The sequence below is a fragment of the Columba livia genome, chromosome 14 (assembly GCF_036013475.1).
Source record: "Columba livia isolate bColLiv1 breed racing homer chromosome 14, bColLiv1.pat.W.v2, whole genome shotgun sequence".
Lineage (NCBI taxonomy): Eukaryota > Metazoa > Chordata > Aves > Columbiformes > Columbidae > Columba > Columba livia.
Genome location: NC_088615.1, coordinates 1,429,297 through 1,457,108, shown reverse-complemented (window position 1 = coordinate 1,457,108; position 27,812 = coordinate 1,429,297). Strand labels below are relative to the sequence as shown.

General features: G+C 46.6%; 1 protein-coding gene across 4 annotated transcripts in view; it reads right to left on the bottom strand.

Moving 5' to 3' along the window:
* AFF4 (ALF transcription elongation factor 4) overlaps window positions 1–27,812 on the bottom strand; it is a 44,442-nt gene that overhangs the window by 13,216 nt on the left and 3,414 nt on the right. For 3 of the 4 annotated variants that reach the window (XM_065029427.1, XM_065029429.1, XM_065029426.1), the window contains 12 exons: window positions 17,311–17,437; window positions 15,187–15,969; window positions 13,936–13,980; window positions 12,954–13,040; window positions 8,470–8,506; window positions 7,049–7,097; window positions 6,249–6,269; window positions 5,641–5,695; window positions 4,590–4,627; window positions 4,102–4,264; window positions 2,658–3,575; window positions 556–644 (listed from right to left, as the gene is read on the bottom strand). In XM_065029427.1, coding sequence (XP_064885499.1) covers window positions 556–644; window positions 2,658–3,575; window positions 4,102–4,264; window positions 4,590–4,627; window positions 5,641–5,695; window positions 6,249–6,269; window positions 7,049–7,097; window positions 8,470–8,506; window positions 12,954–13,040; window positions 13,936–13,980; window positions 15,187–15,969; window positions 17,311–17,433 — 2,408 coding nt within the window. In that variant the 5' untranslated portion in view covers window positions 17,434–17,437. Of the gene's footprint in view, window positions 1–555; window positions 645–2,657; window positions 3,576–4,101; window positions 4,265–4,589; window positions 4,628–5,640; window positions 5,696–6,248; window positions 6,270–7,048; window positions 7,098–8,469; window positions 8,507–12,953; window positions 13,041–13,935; window positions 13,981–15,186; window positions 15,970–17,310; window positions 17,438–19,411; window positions 21,569–27,812 lie in introns of those variants that run through there. The other variant, XM_065029430.1, reaches the window with a different exon arrangement.

Sequence of the window (27,812 nt, the reverse complement as noted above, 5' to 3'; positions counted from 1 at the left end):
CTTTGCTTTTGGGTCACTCCCACATTTCTTTCACTAATCTGTCACACGGACGTGCGGCTAAATCCATGGATCCAGATCGCAATGCCATCAGCTTCCCAAACAACACCAGGTAAGGAATTTATTCTCAGTTTAGGAACTTGATAAACAGAGAATTGCCAGACTGGGTTAATTCAAAAGCACAGATTGGGCAAGATCAAAAAGCCAGACGCACAGCTGATTTCTAAACCAGAACCAAACCCGCTGTGCATTGGAGGAAAACCAAAGCAGGCAGCGTATATTCCATAACACAGCAGCCCTTCGCAGGAGGGGTTACCCTCTGTTCAGTAAAACAACCGTCCTCGGCCAACATTTGTGGTTATGGGAATTAATTTCCCCCAGCTACTAGAAGAAACTCGCAAGTAAGTTTTCTGAAGGGTAAGAAAGCAATGACATTTTCCCCAGCGATTAGTAATGAGGAGGCACTTTGCTGGGAGAAGGAGGCGAGGGAGCGGATGGGCACCCGTCTCCTGCTCCATCGCCCCGAGCCGTCAGCGTGAGCACCGGCCGGATACTCACTCCCTGCTGCTCGAAGTCTTGTGTCCTGATGGAGCTTTTTCTTCCAGTTTCGTCTTCTTGCTTTCACTGGCTCTGCTTTCATCCTCATTCTGCATAAAGCAAACAAGAAATACATCCAGGCAAATGTCCACACATACAGCGGCACTAAGAGGGGCAACGTTTCACATTAAGACGCCTCATTTAGCAGGTGTTTTGCAGTGTACAGAATATGATACGTACAGACCATAAAAACATGCCCTACAGCATCTAGTCCACATCAGATACTTGAGCAGACCCTGGTATCGGAACATAACAAAAAACAAAGTCTGGTTTCTAAAGTACCAACCTGCATAAAAGAAGGAGCAGCTAGATCGTTCATTTTAGCATGAACATATTATCACCGTGACATACCAGAAATATCTTTCACAGGCTTCAATAAGAGATCAGGAGGCAGATTTGATGCTGGGAAGCCTGACAGAGCTGTCTTACCAATGCCAGGAAAGTGGTAAAAGCCTTGCAGTCTATTGAAGTAAGCTCAGAGATGCTGAAGACTAGATTTTTATATCAATTTAATCCTAAAGGATTTTGAAAGCAAATTTCTAAGATGCCTTCAGCAAGCCTTGGAGGTATCACAGTGAATCAAATGGAACATGTGGCCTCACAGAACAAGTCGCCTGGTAACACAACCCAGATTAAAACCCAATGGTTTTGGTTCTGTTCCAGGGATGCTGCAGCCCTGAGCCTTAGGATCGAGGAACCAGAGCAGCAAATACCGCGTAGAAATCCAGCGGTGACAGCTGTGTCAAAACCTAAGAAGCGGAGGGGTGGGGGCAAGGGTGGGTTTGCTTCGGTTGCCTCGAGCAGGCTTTTATCTCCCCTGCGCGCACCAGAAAGCATCCGGGTCATCTGAGGATCCAAACCAATTAACACCAGGCTACTTGCTGGGATCAAGCCCACGTTTCATTGGTCTTACCAAAGCCTTCTGGTTCAGGAGTAAGAGCACAGGTCTGTAATGCTGTAACTCCAAACATGTACTGAAAGGCGTAAAAGTAGTACAAACATGTACTGAAACTGCTCAAAGAAACAGCATGTGAGTGCACCCCCACCAAGATTAGGAATTATACAGTAAACGCGTGCAAAAATAATTAATCACTGTACTGCTCAGAGTTATTCTCATTTTACAAGAAAAGCTCATAGTTTCTCACTTCATTTTCTTATCCAGGTAAGATAGGAATCTTAGTCGGGAAGAGCACAGCGGAACCCTCTGTCTGCAGTTACGTGTCAAACCTCCTGCCTGATACTCATTTCAGTAAGTGATCAAGTTTACTCGGGTCGTTCAGTAGGAAAACCAGCTTAACTGAAATTCTCTCTCTCCTCTGGAGAGTCAAACGACTCTCTGAGTGCTATCACATAATCCTTTGACCCCACCTGTCAACCAAGTCTTACAACCACTGCCAAACCCCTGTCAAAACGATGTTTTCAGAATGAAATCCGGAGTGGCACGGCGCTCTGGGAATCCCCGAAGCGGGACTTCACGGAAACCAGCAATCTGAAAGAGCTCAGTGGATCGCTCAGCCCGCCTGAGAGGTACAGGTTTGCTCTTTGTATCGACTGTCCACGTTCTGAGGGTCCTAAAAGCAGTTTAAAATGACACCACTGACTGCTTCTTACCATTCCCCCGCCCAGGGCAATTACTTCTATTTATCTCCCCCATCGATTCCTGTCCATTTTACTGCCTCTCCAGGCATTTCTGCTTTTTATTTATAGTTGAAAAGATAAAATGCTTTTTTGGAAAAGATTAAATATTATGGAGAGACCCCTCCGTGCCTGGTCCAGCAGCGCCCTCAGCTATGCTTTCTGCTGCTGTGCCCCAGGCCCATTTCTGCCCCAGCCCTTGTCCTGGTGATACACAATATTGCACGATTCAGTGCTTCAAGGGGCTGATCCAGCTGAAAACTGCCCTTTGTGGCCAGAAATAGCTACAAAAATAGCTAAAGTCATCTCCCAAACCGCTCAGTCAGTACAATGGGGAGTGCTGGGGCTGCTGGGCTGCACACCTGACGCCAGCAGCCACCACCAAGGGGCTGAGAGAACAGGGAAATCTCTCTCTACAGAATTATCACCTGCTTATGTTTCCTTTTGCCTTTTGTAGAGCTCTTGTCAGACGTCTGCTTCTGGGATTCTCTCACGTGCTTCTCCGGCACCGTTTTCTTTTCCGCTTTGGGTGCGTCAGCATCCTTGTAAGGCTTCCCTGGTATTCGTGATAAGAGGCTCAGGTCAATCTTCACAATAAGTGGGTACCTTTCATCAGGATCACTGAGTGGTGACAGCAGCTCTTTCTCTTCCATAGGAGAGAACATTCTTTGCCGAAAAAAGCTGTCATCCTCCTCCATGGAAGATTTAACAGGAGTCCTATTGCTCTCAGAGTATTTGGGTGTTTGTGATGAGGGAGGCAGGCTCTCATTTTCATCTGAGTCAGAGGATGAGGTATCTGTTTCTATGAATTCCCTGGATTTCTGGGCAGATTTGCTTGAAGCCTTGTATTTCTTTTTCTCCGTTGTAGGCCGAGGGGAAGATTTGGGCTCTTTCTTAATATTAGGTTTCCTGGAGCCTTTTGTGGCCGCCTTATGCCTGTTTGAGGGTATATTTGTTGCCATGTCTACTGGGGTTTCACTTTCTATTTTAAGACCGCCTCTTGGCTCTTCAACCGACGTCTTTTCCACCTTCTTGGGCTGCTTTTTACCCACAGTCCTCCTCTGCGTGGAGCTGTCGCTCTGGGCAGGCGACTTCTGCCTCCCGCGACTGCTCTCCGAGCCCTTCTGGGTGGGTTTGGAATCTCGCCCCGGCGTAGAAGAGATCAAATCCTTGGACCCGCTCTGATCGGCGTACCCGCTCCCCGGCCCCTGATCCCGGCCCTCTTTCTTGTAGCCTTGGGAGGACGGGATATTGCTGTCCACGGAAGAGGCTGGTGACACTTTATGTGAGTTAACTTTGTTCAACCAGTTATCCAGTTGCCATTTGTTTGTTGGCGGTGGCTCTGGCTAAAAACAGATAAAAAAACCCCAGCATTAGATAAAATACTTCACATTTCCATCTTTTCCGCAGGACAGCTGCATTACGCTGCGTGCCAAAGCAAGAGGCACACCCAAAACCTGCAGTAAATAACACGTGAAACGCAGGTTGGTGCACACAGGTACACAGAGCAGCTCTCATTTTCCTTCAGTTGGAGCAGCTCTTTTATCACCAGGCGATATTTGCTGCCACGGCTTTCCAGACTAAAAGCCGGCACTTTTTAAGCACTGTTACCATATTTGACTTCTGCTCTCCAACAGAGAACTGCTGGCAAAACCACCTCAAATTCAAACACCAAACGCGTGTTTGTATAGAGACTGTTACATGTCCAATGACAGGTACTTCAGCAGAATTGTCCATCTCCAAAATGACCCCACAGACTGTTTGGTTTGGGGTTTTTTTAACAGTTTGAGAACGTATTGATCCTTTCTGCTTTTAAAACCCAGGATTCCTGCCAAGCTACTGCAGACAGCCCAAACACATGAGAAATCCCACCTCGGGGGATGCGCTCTGGGACGGTTCATTAGCTTCGCTGTCACTGGAACTGCTTTCGCTCTCAGAGTCAGATCCTGAGCTGCTTTCAGAGCCGCTGTGGCTGCTCGAGTCATCCCTTGAATTATCGGCTCCTTCGCTGTTATGTTGTGAAGGTTCAGAATTACTGAAAGCAAAAATGAGGAAAAATAAACAAACACTACTCTAGGCACAAATACACCCTAAAAGTCCTTTCAGTAGAGAGGATAAAATGTAATATTTTAATTGACATTTACTAGAAGATTCAACATAACTGAGCACAGTTCACCCAGGCAACAAACAGCAGCCTTTGTTTTCTCCCCCTTCCCAAAGCGGTTAGTGTAATTTGCAGGACACCGCTATTTTAATCACTGGTTAAATTCTAATTCCCTTTTGCTTTAACACCAAAAGACAGAGGTGAATTTCAGCAGTGCGAGCGAGTCCCGCGCGTCCCCCGCTGCGGCGATGCCCACCTGCCGGGCGTGCTCCGCGGCACCGTCTTATCGCAGTCCTGCAAGGCAGAAAGAGAGCGTGAAGCTTCTACAAGGTATTTTAGGATTTTATATGCAATTACGTTGCAAAGCATTGACTTGAAGCCTTTCATTTTAAAAAATTCTTCAGCCTGAATAGCATCTTAGTTCAGTACTTGCAGTAGTTTAAACTCATCCGCATTTCCCTTAAGCAGAAAGAAAAAGTTATCTTTCTCCAAGCTTTCACCACAAATCTATTATCTCAGAGTCCCATATATCGCCTACAGATCTCAGAGTTCCTGCTTCCACTGCTCACTAATCCCACGTTTCCATCTTTGTGAATCAGACGGTTCAGACCCTACAGTGCTATTCCTGAGCACCCGGAGCACCAGGTCACCAACCAAAAGGGGTATCTCCAAGTTTCCCACATGAAGAAAATCAAGTACTGGGACTGGGAACAGGAAGAGAAGACACGGAGGAGGGTGGATGGACACAACCAGGACAGCGGATTACACTGCTGGGTACCACACACCCTGCACGCATCTTTAATGCAGCATGCCAAATAGCATTTCTCACAGAATCTGCACCACGTTAATACTGACAAAGAGGAAAAAAGAGGCTTTTTGATAAAAATTGAGGTGCTGCTATACTCCCTGTTACAGATACGGAATCCTTTATCATCCCAAACACAGTCCCAAGTTACTAACGCACAGACATTCATACCGCGTGCTCTTCAGGAGCGGCAGAACACAAAGGGCTCTACCACCAGCAGGACACGACGTGTGTTTTGAAATACACCATCGCCATTCTCCGTTCTGAGAAAGCCCTTTTGAAATCACTAAAACAAGACTTTCTAGATCAAAGTGCACGGTTTTCACAAAACAGGTCATTTTCCAGAAGTTGGTCCAAAGAGATTCCATTTGATTTTCATTTTTTAATCATAAATCTCCTCTTAAGCCGCTGAGTTTGCTGTTGGAACACTGAATGTGGCTGAAGCGCTGAACCGCGAACGCGTTCGTTATGTTTTGCCAAAACTCGGATTTAATGAACGTACCTGCTCGCCATCGCTGTCTTCGCTACTGCTGAGTTTTAAGTCATCTTTCAACATACTAAATAAAAGGGAGAAAGTGAGACAAGTTTTTCCATGTACTCTAATTACTTTCAGAGCATTCTGCCATATTTCACCACGCTATTGTTCACACCACAAAGCGGGCTGTGGGGGTGAAACCCAAAGGATAATGTTCTAACGTGTAATGTTTAAGAACGGTAAGTTAAGTCACTCTTTAGAGAATAAGGTTCTAGCACTTGGACTCCTTAGTCCATTCTGTTAAATTTAGAAAGGAAACATGACACCATTTACGAAAGCAGGAGCAGCTCACTTGTGTATGCTCAACTCTTTATAAATGGCCAAGAACACTGATTGAAATAGACTCCAGAAAGTTACCACTAGTGGCTGTTTCCTGTCCTGTGGCAACAGCCCAACTTTTCTAAGCCGTAATTATTTTATTCTTATTCAAAGCCATCGTTATTTATGGTAGTCATACAAACACACGCTATTTCACAATTCTAGAAGTATCTGAATGCACTGAAAACATATAGCAAGGTACGGGGACTTTGTGCTTATAGAGAAACAACTTTGATTACAAAAATAAAACGTCTTACTCTGTCTGGTTCGATTCGCATCTGGAGAGAGAAAATGAGAAAGGATTAAATGTTGAACAGTTGAGTTCCACAGTGCAGCTGCTCTACCGACAAGCCTCCAGGATCTAGTTCCTGAAGGATTTTTCTATCCTCCCTTTTTTAGTGAACCTCATCTGAGCTTCCTTCCAGTGCACCCAGTTCAGCGCGTGCCCAGTGCTCCTCTTGCTCTGGGCCGCCTGGCACTCCAGCTCCGGGCAGAGCGGACTCCCGGTGCGCTGCACCGCTGGCACAAACCCACACGTCCAACCAACCGGCTGCGTATGAGCATCTTCCCACACCTCTGGGGGCCTGGGAAACCGACTGTAAGTCCAGAATAACTGAGGGGGGTTCTTTTTGGGCTATTTCCTCCCCAAAGGTCATGCGCTTTTTCATCTTGGTAATTCCTGCACTTTGTGATTGCACCACCACAAATGTCCACTTAGAATGACAAGTTTTACGAATCTACAACCCCTTTCATTAAACACACGATCAGCTGGTAAACCTTTATTTGGTTTGGAAACGATCTTTTAACAGGATATAATTGGCTTTTAGGTACGTGAAAGGCGGACTGCAGCCATCTACTATATTCCAGTTGCTTTTTACTTTTGATTCCAATTGCAGGATTGCCAAAGTGAAATGTTGGGTCAGTGTGCGTAACCAGTGGAAACGAGAACGATGCTAAAGTGCCTGTGCAAGAACTGACACATTCTACTAAAAGAAACAGCTATTTTCCATATCTCTTTAGCTATGGTTTGAGAAACATTTTATCAACAGCCACTTACGCTTTGGACTGATGGCCATTGGATGTTTTTGATGAAGGATTATACCGTTCTAGAAGAAAAAACAAATGCACAGTTGAAAACTCAGACAGCAAAACAAGTCATGTCAACGTTGCCACAAGTGTAGGGCCCCAGCTCAACCGGCCAGGCCCAGCCTCCCCCAGGCGGAACGAGTGAGGGGCTGAGAGACAAAATGCTAAATACAGCAAATAATTTCATCAAGAAAATCTAGAAAATTATCTAAGTTATTGATGTCTAAACCAATACAGACTCAGTTTGTTATTAACGGTGTGAAAAACTGTTTTGCTCCTATCAAGACTAAGCTATTGCTTTCTACATGCAGGAAACAGGACACAAACCAGCTCGTCAGGTTCTGACTCGTTTCAGCATCCCCACTTCGCTTTTGAGCGCGTGAGCAATCTTAGATCCAGAAATGAAATCCAGAAAACAATTTGTACTATAGGAATACATCCTGACACAATCTGCTTTTGGGGGTCTAATCCTGGCTAATCTCTAAGCGCAGTTCAACAGAAACCAGAACATTCAAACCGGAGTTCAAACCTGGTTGTGTGTTCTGACTGGTTTGCCTCTCCAGTCACACACCCCAGGATCAGTGGCTCCTGTAGCATAAGACTATGGTTTAGCATTATGGAATTAAGTTTTAATTTGTTTCCTTAATTTCCTACTCTATCAGGTGTTTAAATTAAGCTGCTTGTGAATATCTAGGAATAAACCATTCTTCTTTCACTACTTAATCTGGTTAATCACTCCAGGAGGGAGTGGAAAGACTTCTGGAAGCTAACAGCACCAATCTAGTTCAATTTTACTTGGTACGTCACTCGTGCTGAATTCTTAATTTCAGTAATATTCAAAACAATGATACAATTAAAGATAAATCCAAGCTGCTTTTGTCTAAAATCTGAAAATGCATTCTGGACAAGGAATTCAAGGCTATTACTGAGCAGGTTACTATATGAGAGTTAGTTCTTATTTTTTAAAAAGACAAAGTGAAAATGAGCAGTGAAACTGCAATGTGCTTTTTCCATTGAAACAGACCCATAAGCGCTATTTGGCTTCTGATATGTCCCCAAGCAGGGAGCTGTATTATTGTATTCAGCTCTTTTTAATTAGATCAACCAAGGAGGGATTTTTTCAAGAATTAGAAAACGTGACAAACTAAAACTCCGTTATTGTTTGTTCCTAGAAGGTCGTAACAACCCCGGGAGCTCAGGTTTAACTTTCTAGAGCTCAACAAGAAATGCAAATCAGCCAATTGCTTCATACGTTACAACTTGAGAAAGAACAGAAATCTCCACTTCGACTCCATCCCGTGGCAGTCTGGAAAGCCTCATCTCTAAAAACATGACACGCTAAGAGTCACAAGAAAAACATTAAACATATTACAGGAAGTTGAATATACTTACTCTGCTCTCCAGTGCCAAAACTGGACTGTTGAGACTCCTAAGGGAAGAAAAGATCATAAACATTTGTTTCACTGGGAATTTGAACATCTCAGAACCATCCCTCAGCAAGATATTCTTGCTGCTGAAAGGATGGTACCTGGCATCTAGCAAAGAAAACAGATAGTGAATCATAAAGTGATTCTTTATGTGGCCCCGACTCCTCCGGGCAGCTCAGTGTGTTCGCCCTCCTGACACACAGGAAAGCTCTGCTGCTGCTTTTATGTACTTGCATTCCAATTCTTTTCTCTTTCGGACACGTACAGCATCGCAGCGGCCGAGCAATGGGTACAGTAACTACCTATCAACAAAAACAATTCTCAGCTACTAAGGAGCCCAAGAGACAATGAAACTTCAAATAGGATACGTAACTTCCTTTGATACAGAAGGAATCTGTTCGTGGTAAATCCAGCCCTGAAAGATGACGCCTTGCAAATTTCAGCACTTGGATGATCGTCAGTATTGCCGTCCTGGAACACAGGAGATCATCGGTTCTTTTAAAACACTCAACTATGGCTTTAACAAACATGCAAAAGCTACCGAGTGACTGAAAACCTCCTTCTAGGCTACAGTGCCCTGTTAGAATAGGACCTTCCCGACCTCCTTTGAAAATGAGGACAAGTGGTGGCACCAGAACTAAAAACTGGAAACGTTGGGCTCGATTCCTGAAGTTACACACACGCGTTTACTCAAATGCCCCGGCAATGGCAAACCAGAAGGGCGATTCCGCAAGAGCAGGTTTTGCCGGCCCAGCTGCGAACCAGTCCTCCCAACCGGCCAAACCGGCGACGTGCAGCACCTACAGACACGATTTTCAAAATCTAACTTTCTAAACACATGGAAAAATTGCACAGCAAAGCACTCTTAGATATTTCTGATTTCCCTTGTTTTTTCAAAAGTAAAAGCAGTTGCAACAACGCATCGAACAAGTTGTTATTCTGACAGGGAACCTGATAGGGAACTTTCTTGCAGGGTGTTTCAAATGCCTCTCATCTTTGTTAACTGAAAGGGACAACAAAACCAAAATGAAGCTATGTTTAAAGTGCAACGGGAAGATGAAGGTGGAGAGAAGCCTTGTGACTTCAGCAAGCAACAGCGACACTTCCAAATCAAACGTGACCTGTATCTTTCACACAGGCAAGAGGGGCGCACGAGAGGTCCCCTGGGCGTCCTTTCCCACTGGCAGCTGCACAAGCGGACAAACCGCGACCGGCAGGAACCAAACGGCATCTCCAGAGCGGCCGGGGAGCGCCAACCCAGGGACCGGCGCCTTCCTCAAGGGCTGCAGCCCCACCTGCCCCCGCTCCGCTTCACCTACACACGCTTTAACGAGCTGTTCCGTTTCAATGTGCAACTTTTTCCATCTCTCTTGCCAGCTATTTTGTCTTTGAATACATATTTCTTTAAGAAACTCAGATTGAAAAAAAAAAAAGCTACGCTTTCAACTCCAAAGTTATTTATAGCGGTATCTTCTAAAGGCTTCAGAAAGAAGAAATCAAAAACAACTTAAAGGAAGGAAACCCTTTTCACCAAAGTGCGCTAGACTGCTGAGGTTAGACAGTGAAGACACTTAAGCAGGAAACAAAATCGCAGCTTGTGCTCAGGCACAGAAGCCGCGGGGAGAACAGCCCGGCCGGGCGAGCGGCGGCACCGAGGCCTCGTCTGTAGGTCACCGGCTCGGCCGCCGTCCCGCCTGTGGACCCGTTTCCCTTTAACGTCTCAAATCTCAGGTCAGATCTGCGGGTTTTTTTCTCAGCAGAAGGTTCCTGTGTGACAGTGACAGGCCCTGAGCCCGGCCTGCCCGGGACCTCCCGCCAGGGAGGAGAACGGAGACCGGAGCAAAACGCACCAGAGCTGCCTCGCCTTGAGACAAAACCCTTCCACCCTCTAAGAAACAGCTGCGTTTTTTAATAGCTTTTACAAACACAACAGTAGTTTTGGAGTTTTGGACCACAAGCCCGTGGCTTAAAACAAGTTATACAGGATAAAATTATGGAGTGTTAGGCCATTGGATAACATTTTTTTACCAGGACTCAGGAATCCACATTTTTTTCATAGCATCCATAAAACTTTTCCTGACCTATTTTCATGAAGTTTTAGCATCTGATTCAAAGACTTCCTGATAATTATTAGCTATATTTATAGCAATGCAGAGAGGCCCCGCTCGGAAGTTTGCAACCCTTCCAGCTACTCGCTATTTAAACACAGGGAAAATCACCTTATCCCAACAGTCTTACAATTAAAACTGGTCTAAAGGGAGCTTGATTTTATGTGTACAGGCAAAACAGCCCAAACTTCTGCAGAGAGAAGGAACGCTGTGGAACACCGCAGCGTCACTTGTGAGCGCAGCATAGGAGAGAAGGCGCTTTCCTCGAAGAGCGCTGTTTGATTCAAGCGAAGCTCTGCTGTGTTTTGTTTGCTGGACGCTGCTCTGGATGCGCACGGCACAAGCCTGGGGCTCGCTGACGCGCTGGAATGCTGCGAGGCTCCCGCTGCCAAGAACGACAGAGGGGAGAAGGCAGAGGAAATTACAGGCTCTGGATGCGGAGAGAAAATCTGAGCAAGCTCCATGGCTAGGATGTGCAGCCGCAGGGAAATAAAGCCAAGCTGGCAAAAAGTCAAGAGACTCGGAGCAGCCATAAATGGAATTTTTTTGCAAACTGGGTGAAGAAACACAATCCAGGTTGATAGGTTCAAAAAACCACAGCTTGCCTTTTTTGTTCAATCAAGATGACTGTGCAATGCTAGGGAGGTCTTCTCCGCCTCACAAAGACACATTTCTTCACGCTTTCTTCCCCAACTGAGTCAAATACCAGAGAAACGCAGAAACGAGCAGTTCTAGGAGCCCACAATCAAGTGTGCTCAGAAGTATGTGAAGGGAAAATACCCCCAAAAGGTTCAGGAATAAGTTTTCACAGCAGACAGAAAAGTACCTTTGTTGATGAGGAAGGGTGTGGAATTTCTGTCTTTACAACAAAAGGTAAAGAAGGATTTCCAGGTTCAGTTTTATATAACACAGCAAATAAATCCTAACTAAAAGTAATACAGACAAGATTAATATTGATCTTGTGTTAAGAAAACGGATTACATGACTCATTTCTAGATATGCCTTCAAAAGTAAAGCTGAGAAGTGTATAGTACGTTCAGCATTTTGAGGTCACTGGAGAGAAGCAAGATGCAGCGAGAGGGACACGCGATGCGGGGGCGATGCAAACGGGGACACTGAATTTGCACTGCCGGGGGCTTGTGGGTGCGCATTTACAACACGGGACCTGGAGTCTTGGGCCAGGAAAAGGTGGTGCCAAAGCATTCACATAAGACAATTGGTTTAGACAGGTTATGCTGGAGATCTCAGTGAGAAAATGTTCTTAAAATACTTTACTGTTGTGTTTTGGGGAGCAATTTGGATCAAACAGGAATCGGTAACAGCAAGAGCAGCAGCCTGAGCAGAAAAAGTGTAGTCTGTGGTATTATAAAGGTAACCTTTAAATGACAAACAGCACCGTTTCTTCAATCTGAAGCTGTGCCAAATTTGTGGTGGAGCACCCCAATCCACTTCAGAGATACGCTGAGTCTGGAGGAGTATTACATAGTCGAGTTAAATGTTTTACGGGTAATCAGCAGACACAGGAAGCGAGCCCCGAACGCAAGTGAGTCAGCTCTGCCGCCGCTGCCCGCGCCCCGGGGAAGCAGCGGCCGCCCCGCTGGGCAGGGGCAGCAGCCCAGAGCCCGCGTCCCCAGCGGCGGCTCCAGCGGGCTCCTGGGAACCCGCCCCGCGCCGGCAGCGCCACCAAACACCGCTCGCTTCTCTTGACATCTCAGAGCTCAGCTGCTTCCGTAGCTATGAAGCATGTGGAAGGTCAGGAAGAGATCTTTCCAGACAAGCGATGTGAAAGCTTCTTTAGCAAAACATCAGATTTTAAAACCACCTTTTTTTTTTTTTTTTGTATTTGAAAATTTAATAGAGCTATTAATGGACTTCAAAATTATGAGGAAAATCCACTTTATGCAGGAAAGTACACTTACAGTCCTTAGCATTCACCAGCCAGTCTCCACCGCTTTGCGAGACGGAAGCAAACACAACACTTCCCTGACACAGAATGGTGCAAAGAGCTTCCCTAATATGGAAAAAGGTGCAATGGCCCTTTCAGGCTCCAGGGCTATCTTGAAAGAGATTTGAATTTATGAAACAAAAACTAAAAATGAAAAGGAAAGCTATATTATAGAAGTCTTTGCAGACTGTTCTGTGTGTGCATAAACCGGAGGAAAAATGATGGCATTCTTCATAAGGCTACTGCTGACATATTGTTGTGAAGCAAGACAAAGGGATAAAAAACACTGGAACAAACCCAGAACTATACAGAATTGAATTTAAGAGAGACAAAAATCCTGATCTTTCATAGGAATTACTCTTTCGACAGCGTTCGGTACGTGACCACAGCACTGACCTTTGTTGGAAAAGGAAACTTTGACGGTTCGGTTTTGCAGGGCGTGTGGATCGCGGTCAGCGGCGGAGGCCAAGAATGGGTCATCTCCTGCAACCAGAGCAAAGGAAAGCTGTTAGCAAAATTAAAGCAAAGATTCCAAGTTACCATCTCGATTCAAACGGTAACCCAGTCTCTCAATTTTCAGTTCACTGTCCTCACTTCGCTAAACTTTATATTTAAATCTTAATTTCCCAAATGTGTAACCACGATTTTGCATATATACCTGAATCTTAAATTGCTACCCATGAGAACAGACAGTTAAGACATAATAACAAGTAGAAAGGCATAAATCAGTAAAATCGGTTGGCCTGAACACGAACTGCAGTAGGAGTCAGTCTGATCACTGCAGACTAAGGAGCACGTGTAGGATGCAGGGGCAGAAAGAAGAATCCTAGAAAAGGGAAACCTATAAAGTCTGGGGGAAAATCAAATGCCTGAAGCTGGGAAGGAAGCGCCTGTGCTCACTCAGCAGCTCCAAGGACCAGGCAGCGCTGAGGGTCAGAGCAAACGCCAAGCTGTGGAAATGCTCGAGGGGAATGTGATGATTCCTGTGAGACAGTGGACGTACGACCAGGGGACCACATGAGGGGTAACGAGACTCGTGGAATTAAATAACCCAGGTAGAAAGTTCTGACATGGGGTAGCAAAAAAAATTACTATAATCTAAACTTATGTTGGAATGCAAGGACTGTATTTTGGTGGAAGACACGGGTAACTGTGGTCGGGTTAACGTGAGCAGGAGGCAGCGCGGCCGCACGGGAGGGGACGCGCGCCCAGCTCTGCTCCCAGCGCTCCCGTCCGCCTGCCGGGGCAGGACCTGCAGGGCTCGCCCGGAACGACGCGCAGTCCCTTTAACAGACACAACCAACTGCAGAGCGCCTTCCACCTCCTCAGCCAGCTCTGTGTTCTCAACAAGTCATCACCGAAAGCACAGAGAACTTACTTTGAGGATCTCGTCCACACAGCTCACATCGCCAGATGCTGATGCCTACAAAGCAAAACTCAAGATTAACATCTCCCAAAGCAAATCAACATGAATTTTAATATCAGATAGATCTGTATTTTTATGGTATGAGTCACATCCAGTTATGAAAAGCAAATACGCGAGATCTATAATCTTACTTTTCACTTGACAGTTCAAGTGATCTCAGGCAATCAGGGATACTAAAAACTTCTAGAGAGAGAAAGAGAATCGCAGCTTCCAACCATTTCCTGGCAGAATCCACTGGATAACAGCTGGATTCAAATGCATGAGCGTGAATGTACAGTAGTGACAAACTGCACCATCAAGCCAAACATACCTTACAGCATCAACCTAAAATAACCAATAATTATGAAACAATGAATCTTCTGCAGCCCTGACTGCTACAAGCAGAGCGGAAGCAAAGCTGCCATCCCATCCTCTGCAGCAGCATTAGCACGTCAAGTCTTCACAAATAAGAACGCAATTTCCTTACCTGTGTCCTGGATCTTATTTTGCTATTTGGTGAAGCCCCAGGAACAAAGGCTTGTCTCTAGCTCCCACAATTCAAGCAGTTAAACAGCAGATGCAAAGACATCATGAGGAGAGGCACTGTCCTTGTGAGCTGTAATCAGAGTCTGTACCGTAACGATTTGGGAATTACCAAACGACTCCAGGCTGGTAAGGCAGCCGGGTCTGGGTGCAGCACACCTGACACAAGCTCTGAACCCTGCTCGGTTTGCTGTGCTTTAGGGTTGCCTTATTTTCCCCAGGTGAAGGTGTAATAATCACATCTCGTAATTGCTGCACACTTCAAAAGAAAATCTGACACGTGCAGATAGTATCACTAGTCTAAGACAACATAGCTCCCAGTAACGACAATATCCCTATCCAGCACCTCAAAATATTTGTGAATATCCTGCTATTTCACCAACTTCTGACTACTGACATACACTATGAAAATTCACCCCTCCAGGTTAAGTCAGCCTTTCTGAACGTCTCACAGCCTCATCCACATGGAAGAGGCAGAAGGAAATAATAATTACTTTTATAGGTTCCACATTTAAAGTACACATCTTCACTGCTTAAGTTTAATGTTCTTTGCCTAAAAGAACTCCTCACTATTACTAAAAACTAAATTTTGGTTACAAAGATTGGGGTTTTCAAGAAGCTGGAAAATCCCAGCCCAAAGAGACTTCTATTTAGGACGCCAGGAATCAGAGAGCAACTTACATCTAGTGGCTGGGAGGGTATTTTCAGCTTGGTGAGATGTGCTTTGCTGCTGGGCTTCAGGTCGCTGCCGCTGCCGCTGTGCGTCTGGCCGCTGTAGTGTTCGGGTACCTTTGGTTCCATGGACTCCTGCCCGTCCATCGGCCTCACGTACGCCGTGGGTTTCTGTAACATCGAACTGGACTTGGACATTAGCGAGGGTGGGAAAGACTGAGTAGAGTGTTGTCCGCTTGAAAACGAGGGTACACGGGAGGGAGAGTCCCAGTTGGCGTCAGGATCGCGGGGGGATTTGGAACGTTGGTGTTCTTTGCCGTGGTGATCATTGCCGTGGGATCTCGAATGGCTGGAGCTCAGCGAAGACACAGCAGAGGGTTTTCCGGGGCTGGAAGAACGGGGTTTGGAGTGTTCGGACCCATGCTGGCTTTTTTTGCGGCTGCCGCCGCCGCCGTAGGCGTCGCGGTCGTGCCGCTGGCCGCCGGCGTTCCCGGCGCCGCCGCGCTGGGCGCCGTGCCCGCCCTGCAGACCCGACGAGCGCTTCTGCGACTGCGAGGACGTGCTGGGCGCCGGCCCCACCGGGGTCCATTTGCTGCTCTGGTGGGAGCCAGCGCTGTGTCTCTGATCACCAAAGAAACTTTGGTTCGATTTTTCATCTGGTGTTGAGGGTACGGTTGGTTTGGGAATTCCAACAAGCTTTTGTAGCGATCTGTCTCCTATAAGATCCTTCATTTCATCATAGTTACCGAGCATGCTCTGAATACGACTAGACAATTTGTCCTCCTTGCTGGTCTGTGAAAATAATTTTGAAAAATAATGCGTTAAAATTCACAACTTCACTTTCAGTTAATCGACTTGACAACCACTGCAGTTTATCTAAATTTCAGGGCTATGATCATGAGTAGCAGCCACATCTTTTTTGCTGTTGTTTCCAATTGCCAATTCCAGCTCTCCAGGCAGCGATGTGGTAACTCCCTGAAGCACAAGAAAAGCCCTATTCCAGCAGCAAGAGCAGCTGGGGCAGCGTCAGCAAACAACGCACCACGGAGCTGGGTGCCAGCTCTGAAGCTGCAGATGCCTGTCACCTGAAAGACTATTCGTGTAATACAGAATGTATTAATCCTGAAACGTTTTAATTAACAGTAAAATAAAATCAGCTCAACCTCACCACTGTTTGTCATTTTTTGTTGGTATTTACACCGGCACAATTCTCGTTGCCAACAAGATTAGATATGAGACAGCGTTCTAATACAACCGGTGTGTTTCAGATCAGGTACACTGGATCTCTACCCATACAGCCCAACCAGCTTTAGTCAACGTCACACATGTGGGATCTGGTTACCAAGCACAGGAAAGTGATGGGAGGACGAGAATAATTAAACCAAAAAACCCCCACAAACCATCTCTCAACTTTCCTCCCGCAGGAGAGTTTTCAGTCTCAATGTTTTACATCCACCAAACCGCTGAATCGCGATCAGTGAATGGGTTTGTGTGCAGAGGGACCGGAACTACCCACGGAACATCTTAAATGGCACTTTTTTAGCTGTCCCAGGATTAGGTTATTTTTCCAGTTCTGTTGAGCAAATCAAACCCGGAAGGAAACGCAGCCCAGGTTTAAAGCTCTATGAGATCACAAACAGGCAACTCCTTCAAAGCAAACAAAAACACCAGATATAAGCAACCGGCACACCAGTTAAAGCTGACAGTTCTCTCATATCAGGCATTTCAGCACTTAAAATCAACCCCCTATTTAAACATTCTCTTTCTGAGCCAGATTACTTTCATTGCACGTTGGGAAGTTTAGCAACGGGCTAAACACCCCCAAAAAAGCCACTTTGGTGTGACATGATGGGCAGCTGAATTGTTTTGAGTCACTGTAGCAAAAGCAGAAGAAAGAAACAGAAAATGTCATGGTTTTATCGTCTCTTTCCTCACTTCATCAACATTATTAGAAATCTGCCAGCAGAGCTGGTTTGTAACGGCCCATCCTTATTTTCCAGCTCTGCTTAAACACCTGGTTGACACAAAGAGCTGTGGATCCAGAAAGTTTACAGATAAAGATACATTTAAACCACAAATTCCCATATGACTTCAGCCATAAAAACTGCGTTTGTAAGAACTGCATAGACTCACAACTTTGTACGGCTCAGCAAAGAGAGGAGAGTTAGGCGGAAAGGCTTCTTCACCCTGCTGAATTTCTTGATTTCGCCTTTCCCTTTCTTTCATACGCAGCACATTCCGGTCTTCACGGTTCATGTTGCTACGAATAAAAACAAACAATTTCTGGTCAGAGGAGGGAGGAGGAGGGTCAGGGAGCCCCGAAGCTGCTCTGCCCCAGGAACGGGCCCTGGAGCTCCCGGAGCCGGGGGGAGCTCTGTGCGGCTCCGGCAGCGCGCGGCGCAGAGCTGCAGCCGCGCTCCGCAGGCAGCTGCTCCAACCCAGACCAACCACAAACACACACAGAAACGGAAAGAAAAATCCACCAAGTCCTCAGGCAAGTAACTCCTTCAACCCATTTCAGCTGTTTGAACCATTTGCTGTTTCAACCCACGCTGCCCATCTCCCATTCATTTCTAAAATACTTTTTCTGCTCAGCATCCCCCAAATGTTCTGCGATGCCACTATCTCACCCTCCACCCCGTCAGCGCTCCCCATCTCCTCTACATTTGGGGTTATCTGGCTCCTGACGTACCTTTCTTGGCACCCATGCTCCAACATATTCTGACCTCAAGCTTTGATGTTGTTTCCTGGTCTCCCTTCCTCCCAAAAGACATTTCTACTCAAAGCAGCAATTTCAGTGAAGCTCTGGCAACACTGCACCTTTTCCTTCCATCACGCCGTGCTCTCCCGCTGCAAGACGCGTGCTCTTTCACCTCCGCTAACTGCTCAGCCAGACGCGCCAAACGCCATTCAAACCATCCACACCAGAAACACGATCTCCATTTCTCGTTCCAACATCTTACAAAATCCTATTTGGTGTTTCGTGTTTTATGTTAATCCAGAAAGGCCACAGCGTTGGCTGGAGTTCTGTCAAGCCATCATCAATCATCATCATCATCACCTCGGGCTTTGTCACTCGCACTGCCGGGGGACAGGACGCAGGTGTGGGGCTTTTGGACCATGTGTTCAGTGAGAAACAAACACAACACCCCAAATAACCCACGACGCACACAGCCACATCGCCAAGGTTTTGCTGGCAAGGCTGTGAAAGGAGAGGGGCCCGGCCTGGCCGCTCCATCTCCAGCCGCCGGCGGGCAAACCCTCATCCCAAACCCTCGAAACGGGACCCAAACCCAGCGCAGTCCGCCCGGGCACCGGCAGATCTGCAAAGCACCTCTGCAACACCGGAATGAGTTTCATAAGCAAGAGAAAGCAAACAGTTCATTTAGGCAGTGCTGGTTAATTGGCTGCGATGAAACACTAATTCTGTTTGACAACATTTGGCCCTGAACGATAAACAGTCTTCAGAGAGAACGCGCGTTATCTGGCGATCGGCGCGGGGCGCACCCAGCTGCACCAGCCACAGACAACGCAAAGCCATTTTAAAGGAGAGGAAAGGCAAGCTGCAAATCCTGCTTGTAATGAGGAATGCTACATTTTCAGAAGTCATTTAAAAATACCAAGAACTGCCTTAATGCTGCATCCAACTGCCCCCTAAATATACCTGTTTCAAAGATGCTTCTTGTACCACGAACAGCAGGGAGCACCCGAGGAGCTGGGACATCACGGTGCTGCTGACCCGTGTGCCCAGTGCGGCATCGCTGCTGGTCCTGTCCCTAAATCACGTACACAACCCAAAAATGCACCCCTGCCAGTCGTTAATACAAATGCACTCACGTGCCAGCTCTCAAAAAACAGAGAAACTAAAGAAAAATAACCCCCCACAACAACAAAATCAGCAAAAACTCACCAGCACACCAAACCGAAACATGCTCCGGCGTCACCAAGAACTAGTGAATGCTTGTCACATAAAGGTGACAGTGTAGTCTTACCTTCTGCCTTTCTAAGTTATGGCAAAGAGAAAAAAAAGCAGGAAAAAATAAAACATTTCCTACTAAAACGACACCTCTTTGCACAATGAACTACAACCAGCTCGCTCCTCCAGATAAAGTTTAAAGGGCAATCACCACGTTGCAAATACAGAAGCACCAAAGTCACCTTCACAGTTTTATAACACCGAAATAAGGAACAAAACTAAGAACAAGAGTATGTGTCACGAAACAGGAGAAAACACCTTTTGGAAAGGCGACGGTGTTTATTCTGGTTTGTGTTTCTCCCGGCGGGTCCCGCGCAGCTCTGGGCCGGGGGTGGTTTGCGGAGGCTGCAGGGAAGAGCTTGGTTAGACAGGCAGGATTGCTCTGATCCAGCTCGGCAGCCACGGACTCACGCTGGGCTGCACCGTGAACACGAGCGCGCTGGGGCCGGCACCTCCTCCAGAGACCTGGATGCCAACGAACTCCTGCCCAGCTCCAGCACAGAGCTACCACCATAGTCGGACCAGTAATTCAATAGAAATACAAACCAGTGAGTCACCATTAACACAAATGTAAACGTTTCTCATTTCTATAACATCAACATAAACGTTTCTCATTTCTACAATAAAAATATAAACGTTTCTCTCCCACCCTTCACATCAGGGGCTCCTTCTGCACATTCAACAGGGAGACCATCAATACCGTAAGAGCTGGACGTGAACACCTTTGGGTGGGAGAGCTTTAAAACCAATAAATCAACTAAAGGCAAGGCGGCCCAGGTCAGGTTAACGTTTGACGAGCGCTCGCACTTTGCTGCCGGCGCTTCTCCCTCCCCGGCTGCCAAGCGCGCAGAAAGCCCCGGAAAGCACAATGCGCCTGGACTTGCTGCTGCTCGGAGCGCAAATCATCACCCACAGCCAAGAAAAACTTCACAGGACTTTATTAAGAGCACGTTGTTAATTCCAGTGCCTCGGTCAAGCGATGAAGAAGGTGCTACCTCCTGCTCATCATTTTATCTCATCCCTCCGACCTGCACCGGGCTGCCCAAGCACAACCAGCTGTGTCTGCTACCTGAGAAACCACCACAGCACGATGACGGGCCAAAGGACAGCGACCAACACGAACGCTGAAAAAGGACCTGCGGATCCCTTAGAACTGAAGAGGCTCGCTAAGTGTAATGCCCGGTTAAACAAGGTTGGATGGGAAACGGGTACGTCGCTCGGCACACGCGAGATTCAGCACACGGAAGCCTGGGCTGCGCTTTGACAAAGGTAAAAGTTCACACCAGCAACCGGATTTTAGAAGCCGAGTTAAGGAGGAGATTTCTAACATCAGCAGTTGCAATAAAGCTCATTTAAAATCATGTTTTAAATCCATTTCTAAAACATGCTACTAAAATAGCTTAAAATCATTTTCATCCAGGAAGAATTTGCAAAATTGGTTTGATGTAATTTACTCAAGGGATCTTAAAAGATCTCAAGCTACCTGTTCTTTAAAACGTCGTGCTCTTGTACAAAAGCATTACGCCATCACGAAAAGGTCCGGTTCTCTCCCCCCGACGAACGTTACACAGAAACAAGGGTCTCCCTGGTTTCCTCCGCAGAGAGCGGAGCTGCTCGCGGGACACCAGCTCCCCAGGTTTCTGCATTTCTATTTGCTTCATCTTGCAACACCAAAATACCTTCAGGGACAGGAGGCTTTCTTAACCAAGGCAATGATGCTCTTTGTAACACCGCCTGAAGCTCAAGTCCTGAGATCCCTGTCACACAGAAGCAAGAGCGCTGCAGAGCAGCCGGGACTCGGAGCTTTGCCGTCCACCGAGAACACACAAATTCCTTTCTCACACAAATCTCAGCTCCCCAGCCTTCAGCCAATTCAATCTCACGCTCAAACGACGGCATTTTCCTCCACCTTTCAATTCTCCATCGCTGGCAGATTCTATAAGTTGCACGGTGCAAAAAGATGGAGCATCATGAACACAAAACCCTCCCATGCAGCCCTTTCAAGTCCCCACAGGTTGACTAAATCATATTCTAATACTGTTTCCCAACAATATTCTGCAGCTGAATTGGGCAGACACTTAATAATCAAATTCCTGTGCCTACATGTTCTTCTCTTTAAACTTTGAAGCCAAGACAAGTGGTGTTTAAATTTTATTAAGCAATAGTTCCTCAGACGTCCACCATTAATCTCGCTGTTATAGTTCTAACTTCCTCACATTAATTTACTTTCATAAAAGACATAATTACATCGGAGTGTTATGAACTCGACAGCATAAGGATTAAGGAAGGATTATTCACTTAACAGAAATTCTCTGATAAGTATGTTCAGTGTAAGATTTGAAACAGCATATAATGTTTTAATGAAGTGCCATCTAAACTAATAGAGTGAAAAAGGCAAACGGGAACAGTCACCTTCACGTCCAGGTTCACATCCTCCTGCCACCTGAACACAACTACAAGTTCACCCCCGACACCCCCCGGGTTTACCTGCCAGTTCCTGCAGCCTTAGTGAAGGATCATCCGCCCGCACCAGCCCACAGGACATATGGGGGACATCCTACAGCGACCAAGGTGCCCACACTGCTGCACAACGTTCTACAAGAACATCGGGTCGGAGATAACAAATCCTGCCGCTGCACAAACCACTTGGGTCTTTGGGAGCTGCTCACAGGAGTAAGGTCTCTTCCACGCGAGAGCGCGGAGTAAATACCGATAGCATCTCTGCCTCTTCCCTTGCTCTTTCAAGCACGGCTTATTTTCTAAACATCGCTTTTATTTGATGCATCTTCACAACACAAGTATCAGAGCAATACAATATTTGGCGCTATTAGTGCCCAGCTACATGGCAGTTGGAGCAAAAGGCAGGTGTTGAATTGGCAGGGGTGTGGACCCAGGCGCCCGAGCGGCTCAGCCCACGTTGTGCTCCTGGTGGGGCTGACGCAGCCGTTCACTGGAGATGCTGCAGCTGAGTTAGGGAAACCCGTGCATGTCCAAAATACGTATTTTGGGGACAGCGCTATTGTGAAATACAGGTAAGTTTGAAGGCTCCATGGACCCCAACAGTTCCATCAGCATTGCAGAGCAGGGATTAGCAACCTGTTTAAAACAAAACAATGAAAATCCAGAAAAGTCTTGTTAAATTACTGCCTGTGTGTTCTCCATCGCAGTGTCCCGGGTGGACTCTGCAAGAGCCAACAAGCAGCGTGGTCAGGACTGATGGACAGCGCAGGAGGACACTGGAGAGCGGGTCGGCAGAGCAAAGGAACGTCAGCGCTTTGGGACGCAACAGCGCCCCTTGGATGGACCCTCCCGAACCAGGAGGTCCACCTCCTGATAAACCACCTGATGGTTTATGTTTTGTATGGGTTATGCTACAGAACAACAGAGTCACACAACCAAGTGAATGACGTTTTCAGACTGTTACAAGAACAACCAAAGGGGTGGAGGAGAAGCATCAAAAAGCCAGGTGAGTTCACGCTCGTTGGCACATACGCGTATCTGCGGAGTGACGGCTGGAAGCCGCGGTGCCGGGGTCCCTGCTCGCCGGTACGGCATCGCCAGGATTGGAGACTTCAAAAATCCACAATTTTGAATCCCAGAAAGGAGAGAATAAGAATTTTAACTTTGATTCCCAGTTTTCAGCCCTGACTGTATGCAAAGTTTACCAAATTCATGTGGTCATTATTCACAATCATTTGCTCCCTGTCTAAAACCTGCCGCTAGTACTTGAACAATGCGACAGCTTTGAGACCTGGGATACTTTCTGGGAACTTAAAACTTGCTTTTTAAACTGAAATACACTGAAGATGATGAGAGCACATATTAGCGAAACTTTGGAAAACCCCACCAGGGCAGAGGAGTGTTTGAGATTTGCAGACAAGGCAAAAAATCACTTGGAAGCAAGAGGAGGCAACCAGAACTATCTCGAGAGGTAAAGTGAAATTCAGCAGGAAAGCCGCAGCTTTGATGTTTGGTGCTTCCACACAAACCCCAGTTAAAGGAGCTGGAAAGCTGGAACCTTTCATCCTACCCAGTAAATAGCACCTGTATTTCATAAGCCCTGCAAGCAGGCTGAGAAAAACATCCACATTCCAGCAACCACCGAGTACCAAGACTTTTAGAACAGCGTCAATTACTTCAGGAAAAGTTGATCAACATTAATTTAGCCATACAAACCCTTTTAATAAAATGAGGTTACCTTGTTTTCAACCCTAATGCTGTCGAGTTGTTGGGGATATTTTTCCTCCCTCAAAGCTCTTCCAGCTTTTTCTCAGCTTTCTGGACGTGGCCTCACACCCAAAGTCAGGCTGGTCACACATCCATTGCGTTTAAGCACCAAAAGGAGCCCGAGCCCCATCCCAGGACTGCACAGTTACACCACAGACACGATCATTATGAATAATCATCACGATAAAGTATCTTCCGCGGCAGATCTAGAAACAGTTCTCAGTCTACCAGAAACTCAACTTCTGCATGTGATGAAAAGCCTGAGCGTTGTGCAAGCTGGGTCTGAACCGCTGCTCCCAACGGACCTTTAACTATAAGCTAAAAGGCAGACACGGAACTGTAAAACATAGAATCGTAACAACATAACTTCAACTCAGTGAGAATCACTGAATCTTGCCAGTAGAAAAAAAAAATACACTTTTTCTTGTACAAACTTAAAGAAAAACACAAGCGCCCTTGCACAAGCCTTGGCAAAACGCCGCTGAATCTCAAAACCCCGAATGCAACAGCCCGGTTCGGTCTGCAGACTCGTGGCGGGTCAGTTTGTTAGGAAGCTGGAACCCGGAAGGGGCTCTGTGAACAGATCAAACTGCTCCAAGCGCCCCACGGCAGCTCCTCCGGGGAACGCAGCGAATTCTACCGAGTACGAGCCCAGGTATAATTAACTATTTACTTACACATAACAATTCATTTCAATTTGTTGTAAAACTTAGTGTTTTTAAAATTATCTAAATACAAGGTAGAGTCCTGCTAGAAAAACGGCTCCGTCCTACCGCCGGTGAGGTCTTTATCCCGTACCCTCCAGCCGAAGCCAGGACGGCAGCCCGTCCTGAGCCTGTGAGCGGCGGCTCCGTCCCGGCCCTGTCCCCACACTCACACCCACCAAACGGCAACGACACCATGAAAACAGCTTTGACTGTCACTTCAGCACGGATCTTGCGTCATGTGGCCATAAAAGAACGCAACTTTTTCCTTAAAAAAAAAATAATGATAAAATTGGAGAAAAAACAAAGAAAAAGAAGCCTCTTTTTTAGGAGGTTATTAGTGATGAACAAATTTAAGCTGAAGACTCCCTGTTAAAACTCTGTCTTAGTAAAACATATTTCTAGTAATTATTGGCTAAGAAGGTATCACGGTACAAGCTCCTCACTTGTATTTTTTCCTCGTTAAATATAATTGGCGCAGGTATTTCCTCAGAATTAACCACTGCTCCAGGAAACACCTTTTTGAGGCGGCCTACCCCGTGCTTTACCGCGGTACATCAACATTTTAATATGATGCTCACTTATCGTATGGGCAGCAGGAGGACACAACTAGTGTAAAACAATAGATAGGGTGGGTACAGTGGTCAGAGCTACACGGGAACTGCAGATTCTGGATTTCACGGTAAATTTCGAAGAAACAAAGAGAAACTCCCTTCCACCCCCCCCCAAATACATAAAACCCAACCCAAAGCACACAACTGAAAGCATGGGGAAGCTCTTTGCCACAGGGGACCACCCGGGACGTCAAAACCAGACAGGAGATAGCAGCCCACGCCATCTCACCTTGGCCAACCTTTATGCTTCAGGGCCCTTGAAGGGAAAAGAATAAAATACTAAGATAACTTTTTAAAATCAAGCGTTTTCCAAAGGCAGTAACTTCCATTAGGTTACTGCTATTATTTATGCCAGAACTCAGTACCAGCTACCTTAACTTTACGTGTTCCTCCATTAAGTCCTTTAACTTGTTCCCCTATATTCCATGTTTCCAGAAATCTTTATCTTAATGGCTCAATCTTAGAGATTTGGACTTGGACCAAGCAAGTGTTTAATTCTCTTTAAATACGGAAATGCTTGTGCTCACAGTAACAGACACTGCAAAACGAAACTGGTAGATTTCGGATTTCTTTTCCAGAAACGCTGGTTGCTGCTCTGCCCACAAAACACGTAACATGACACAAAAACTCATTCCCGGTTTGATGTGGCTTTTTTTTCTTTGCTTTCACCCTCCCTTATAGGAAAACCACTCCCTGCACAAAGAGAACCGGGGACTCTTATCTCCTCATCCCGCCGCTCTAATGATTTGTGCACATCAAAGCCCGATTGAAAGCATTAAAGCACTTCCAACACTGAAACCTCTTTAACGCCTTTTGGAAATCAAACACCGACACAAAAAAGTCCTGGTGAACATACAAAGGTGTACAACTACGAGTCGCTATTGATCTGTTACAGTAACGTTAGCACAGTATTTTGACGCATAATTTATATTAAAAATATCGCAGATGACCAACATGAACGTAACTATGCATTTCAAACAGACACTTGCAGCACGATCCCACTAAGGAAATTTCTGGCTGTTGTGCATTTTCTGACTGTTCCTCCCAGCCCCGAAGCACCAGAGGACAAAGCAGAAGAGCCGCAGGGGCACACGAAGCCACCAGGACTCGTCCCCATCTCCCGGCGTTGGGACCGGCGACGCTAACATTGCCTTATAAGGCTCCTGGGTGGCTGCCATTTATCTCGAGTCCGTCCTGTCTACGGGGAGCTGCCTCCGGGCTCGGGATCCACGGGAGCAGCACAACACCTGCTCTGCCCCCTCACGTTTGTTTGGTTTCTGTATCTGAAACACGTTTCCACGTCTCGTGTCGCTGCCCCATTACCAACCACGATTTAACTCTCCAAGTAGGTTCCCACGTACCTGCTCAACTTCAATGACAAATAGGAAAGAGGCTGTTCAACGGTGGGAAATTTCACCTGTTGAGGAACGTATCAAACATGGGGCAGTTCAGCACCATGAAACTGTAGAATCTGAGATAAGGATGAGCCTGAACAATTTTTACTGTCTAAGAGTACTTTTTAACTGGTCATTGGTTAGAAACACTCTTTTGCCAATGCTTGGTTCTAGAAATTAAAAATACAATGTTTTTCCTTAAAATTGGACAACGAATGTAAATACAATGAAATATGATCCAAACAAGCGCTCCCCCCCGTCCCCAGGAGAATACAAATCCCAGCCCCAAACCTGGGTGCCTGCGCATCTCACGAGCGCACACGGTACAAGTTCCAAAGGCACCGAGTCTGGGGACCTGCTTTGGTTTGACAGCCTCCAACACCCCCACGAGCCTTGGGGGACACACACAGTGCAGGGGGCACTTCCGTCCCGCCACCAATGAGCCACTGAACTGAAAAGCTGCGGGAAGTTTTGAGTCCAACCCAAAAGAGAAGCTTCAAGCGACTCTGGGCAAGTGCAGATAACGGGGAAACATGAGCCTGCTGCTGGGAAATAACCACGCTGCTCGGGCCGGGCAGAACCGCAGCAGACCCGGCCCCGGCTGCTGCGCCGCTCTGTGCTCCCAGCGCGCTCACCGGGAATAGATTCGTGTCAGTAAGAACCTGCTGTGGGGCAGCAGGAGGGAGATCTGGAACAACTAAACCTGTCCTGAAGAACACCACCCTTGCAGGTTCATCGTATTAGTGAAGCACACTCTGTTTAATTATCAAACATGGAAAGTGACACGCTCTAGTAAATGATCAATAAACGTTATGACATGCACAGAAACTAAGACAACTGTAACAAAGAGAGATCGCCAAAGGCAGCCGTGAGCTGTCTGGTGAGGAGCTGCTGGGACAGACGCAAGTGCTGGAAAACTTTTCCTAATGAGCCGCTAACAGCAGAAAATTACTTGAAGACTTCAGGGCAGGAACTTCTTCCATGTTTGTGCAGCACTGAGCACAAGGAGATGCTTTTTCTTTTTCTCCTGTTGACACCCGGCGCTACTGCCAGTTAGTAAACCTGGGTTTGCATTCATCAGCAAGAACTCGTGGATCAAGTAAGAACAAGAGACGTGACAACTTGAAGAACGACAAGCTAATGCACTTGGGGAGAAAATACAGTTCACTACATTGGGAAAAGGGGCTGAACCACAAAGTTGGAGAAAGAAACTTGGAAAGCAGCAAGAGCTGGAGAGCCCGGGGAGCCGGCAGACACCCCCGAGACACGAGCGCACGAGGCGAGCACATCACAGCCGGGGGAAAGCGGCGTTTGGCGGCACGGCCGGAGCCGGCACAGCCAGCAGACAGCGGCAGATCTTCCTCTCAGAGAGCGCCAATGCAACTACTCAAAGTGGGAAACCGCAGTTCAATAGGAAGAGTTCCAGTATCTAAAGAGAGGTGAACTCTGGATTCCCATAGAAGACAGCAGGACTACTTTTAAAATTCAGGAGAAAAGCTTTCTGACGGGAAGGAGCATGAGCCTGGGCAGTTTTGTTTCCTAAGCGGGGACAGAACCCGTCACGTCACAAGCTGTTAGACACTAGTAACTGCAGAGACGGAACTGTCCTGCAAGAGAATAATTGTCAGATAACTCTTTCACCCTTAGTTTTGTAATTCTATAAACCTGAGTTCTTATTTTCTTACTTTAATACAGTTACCAATACATTTTACGCACAGCT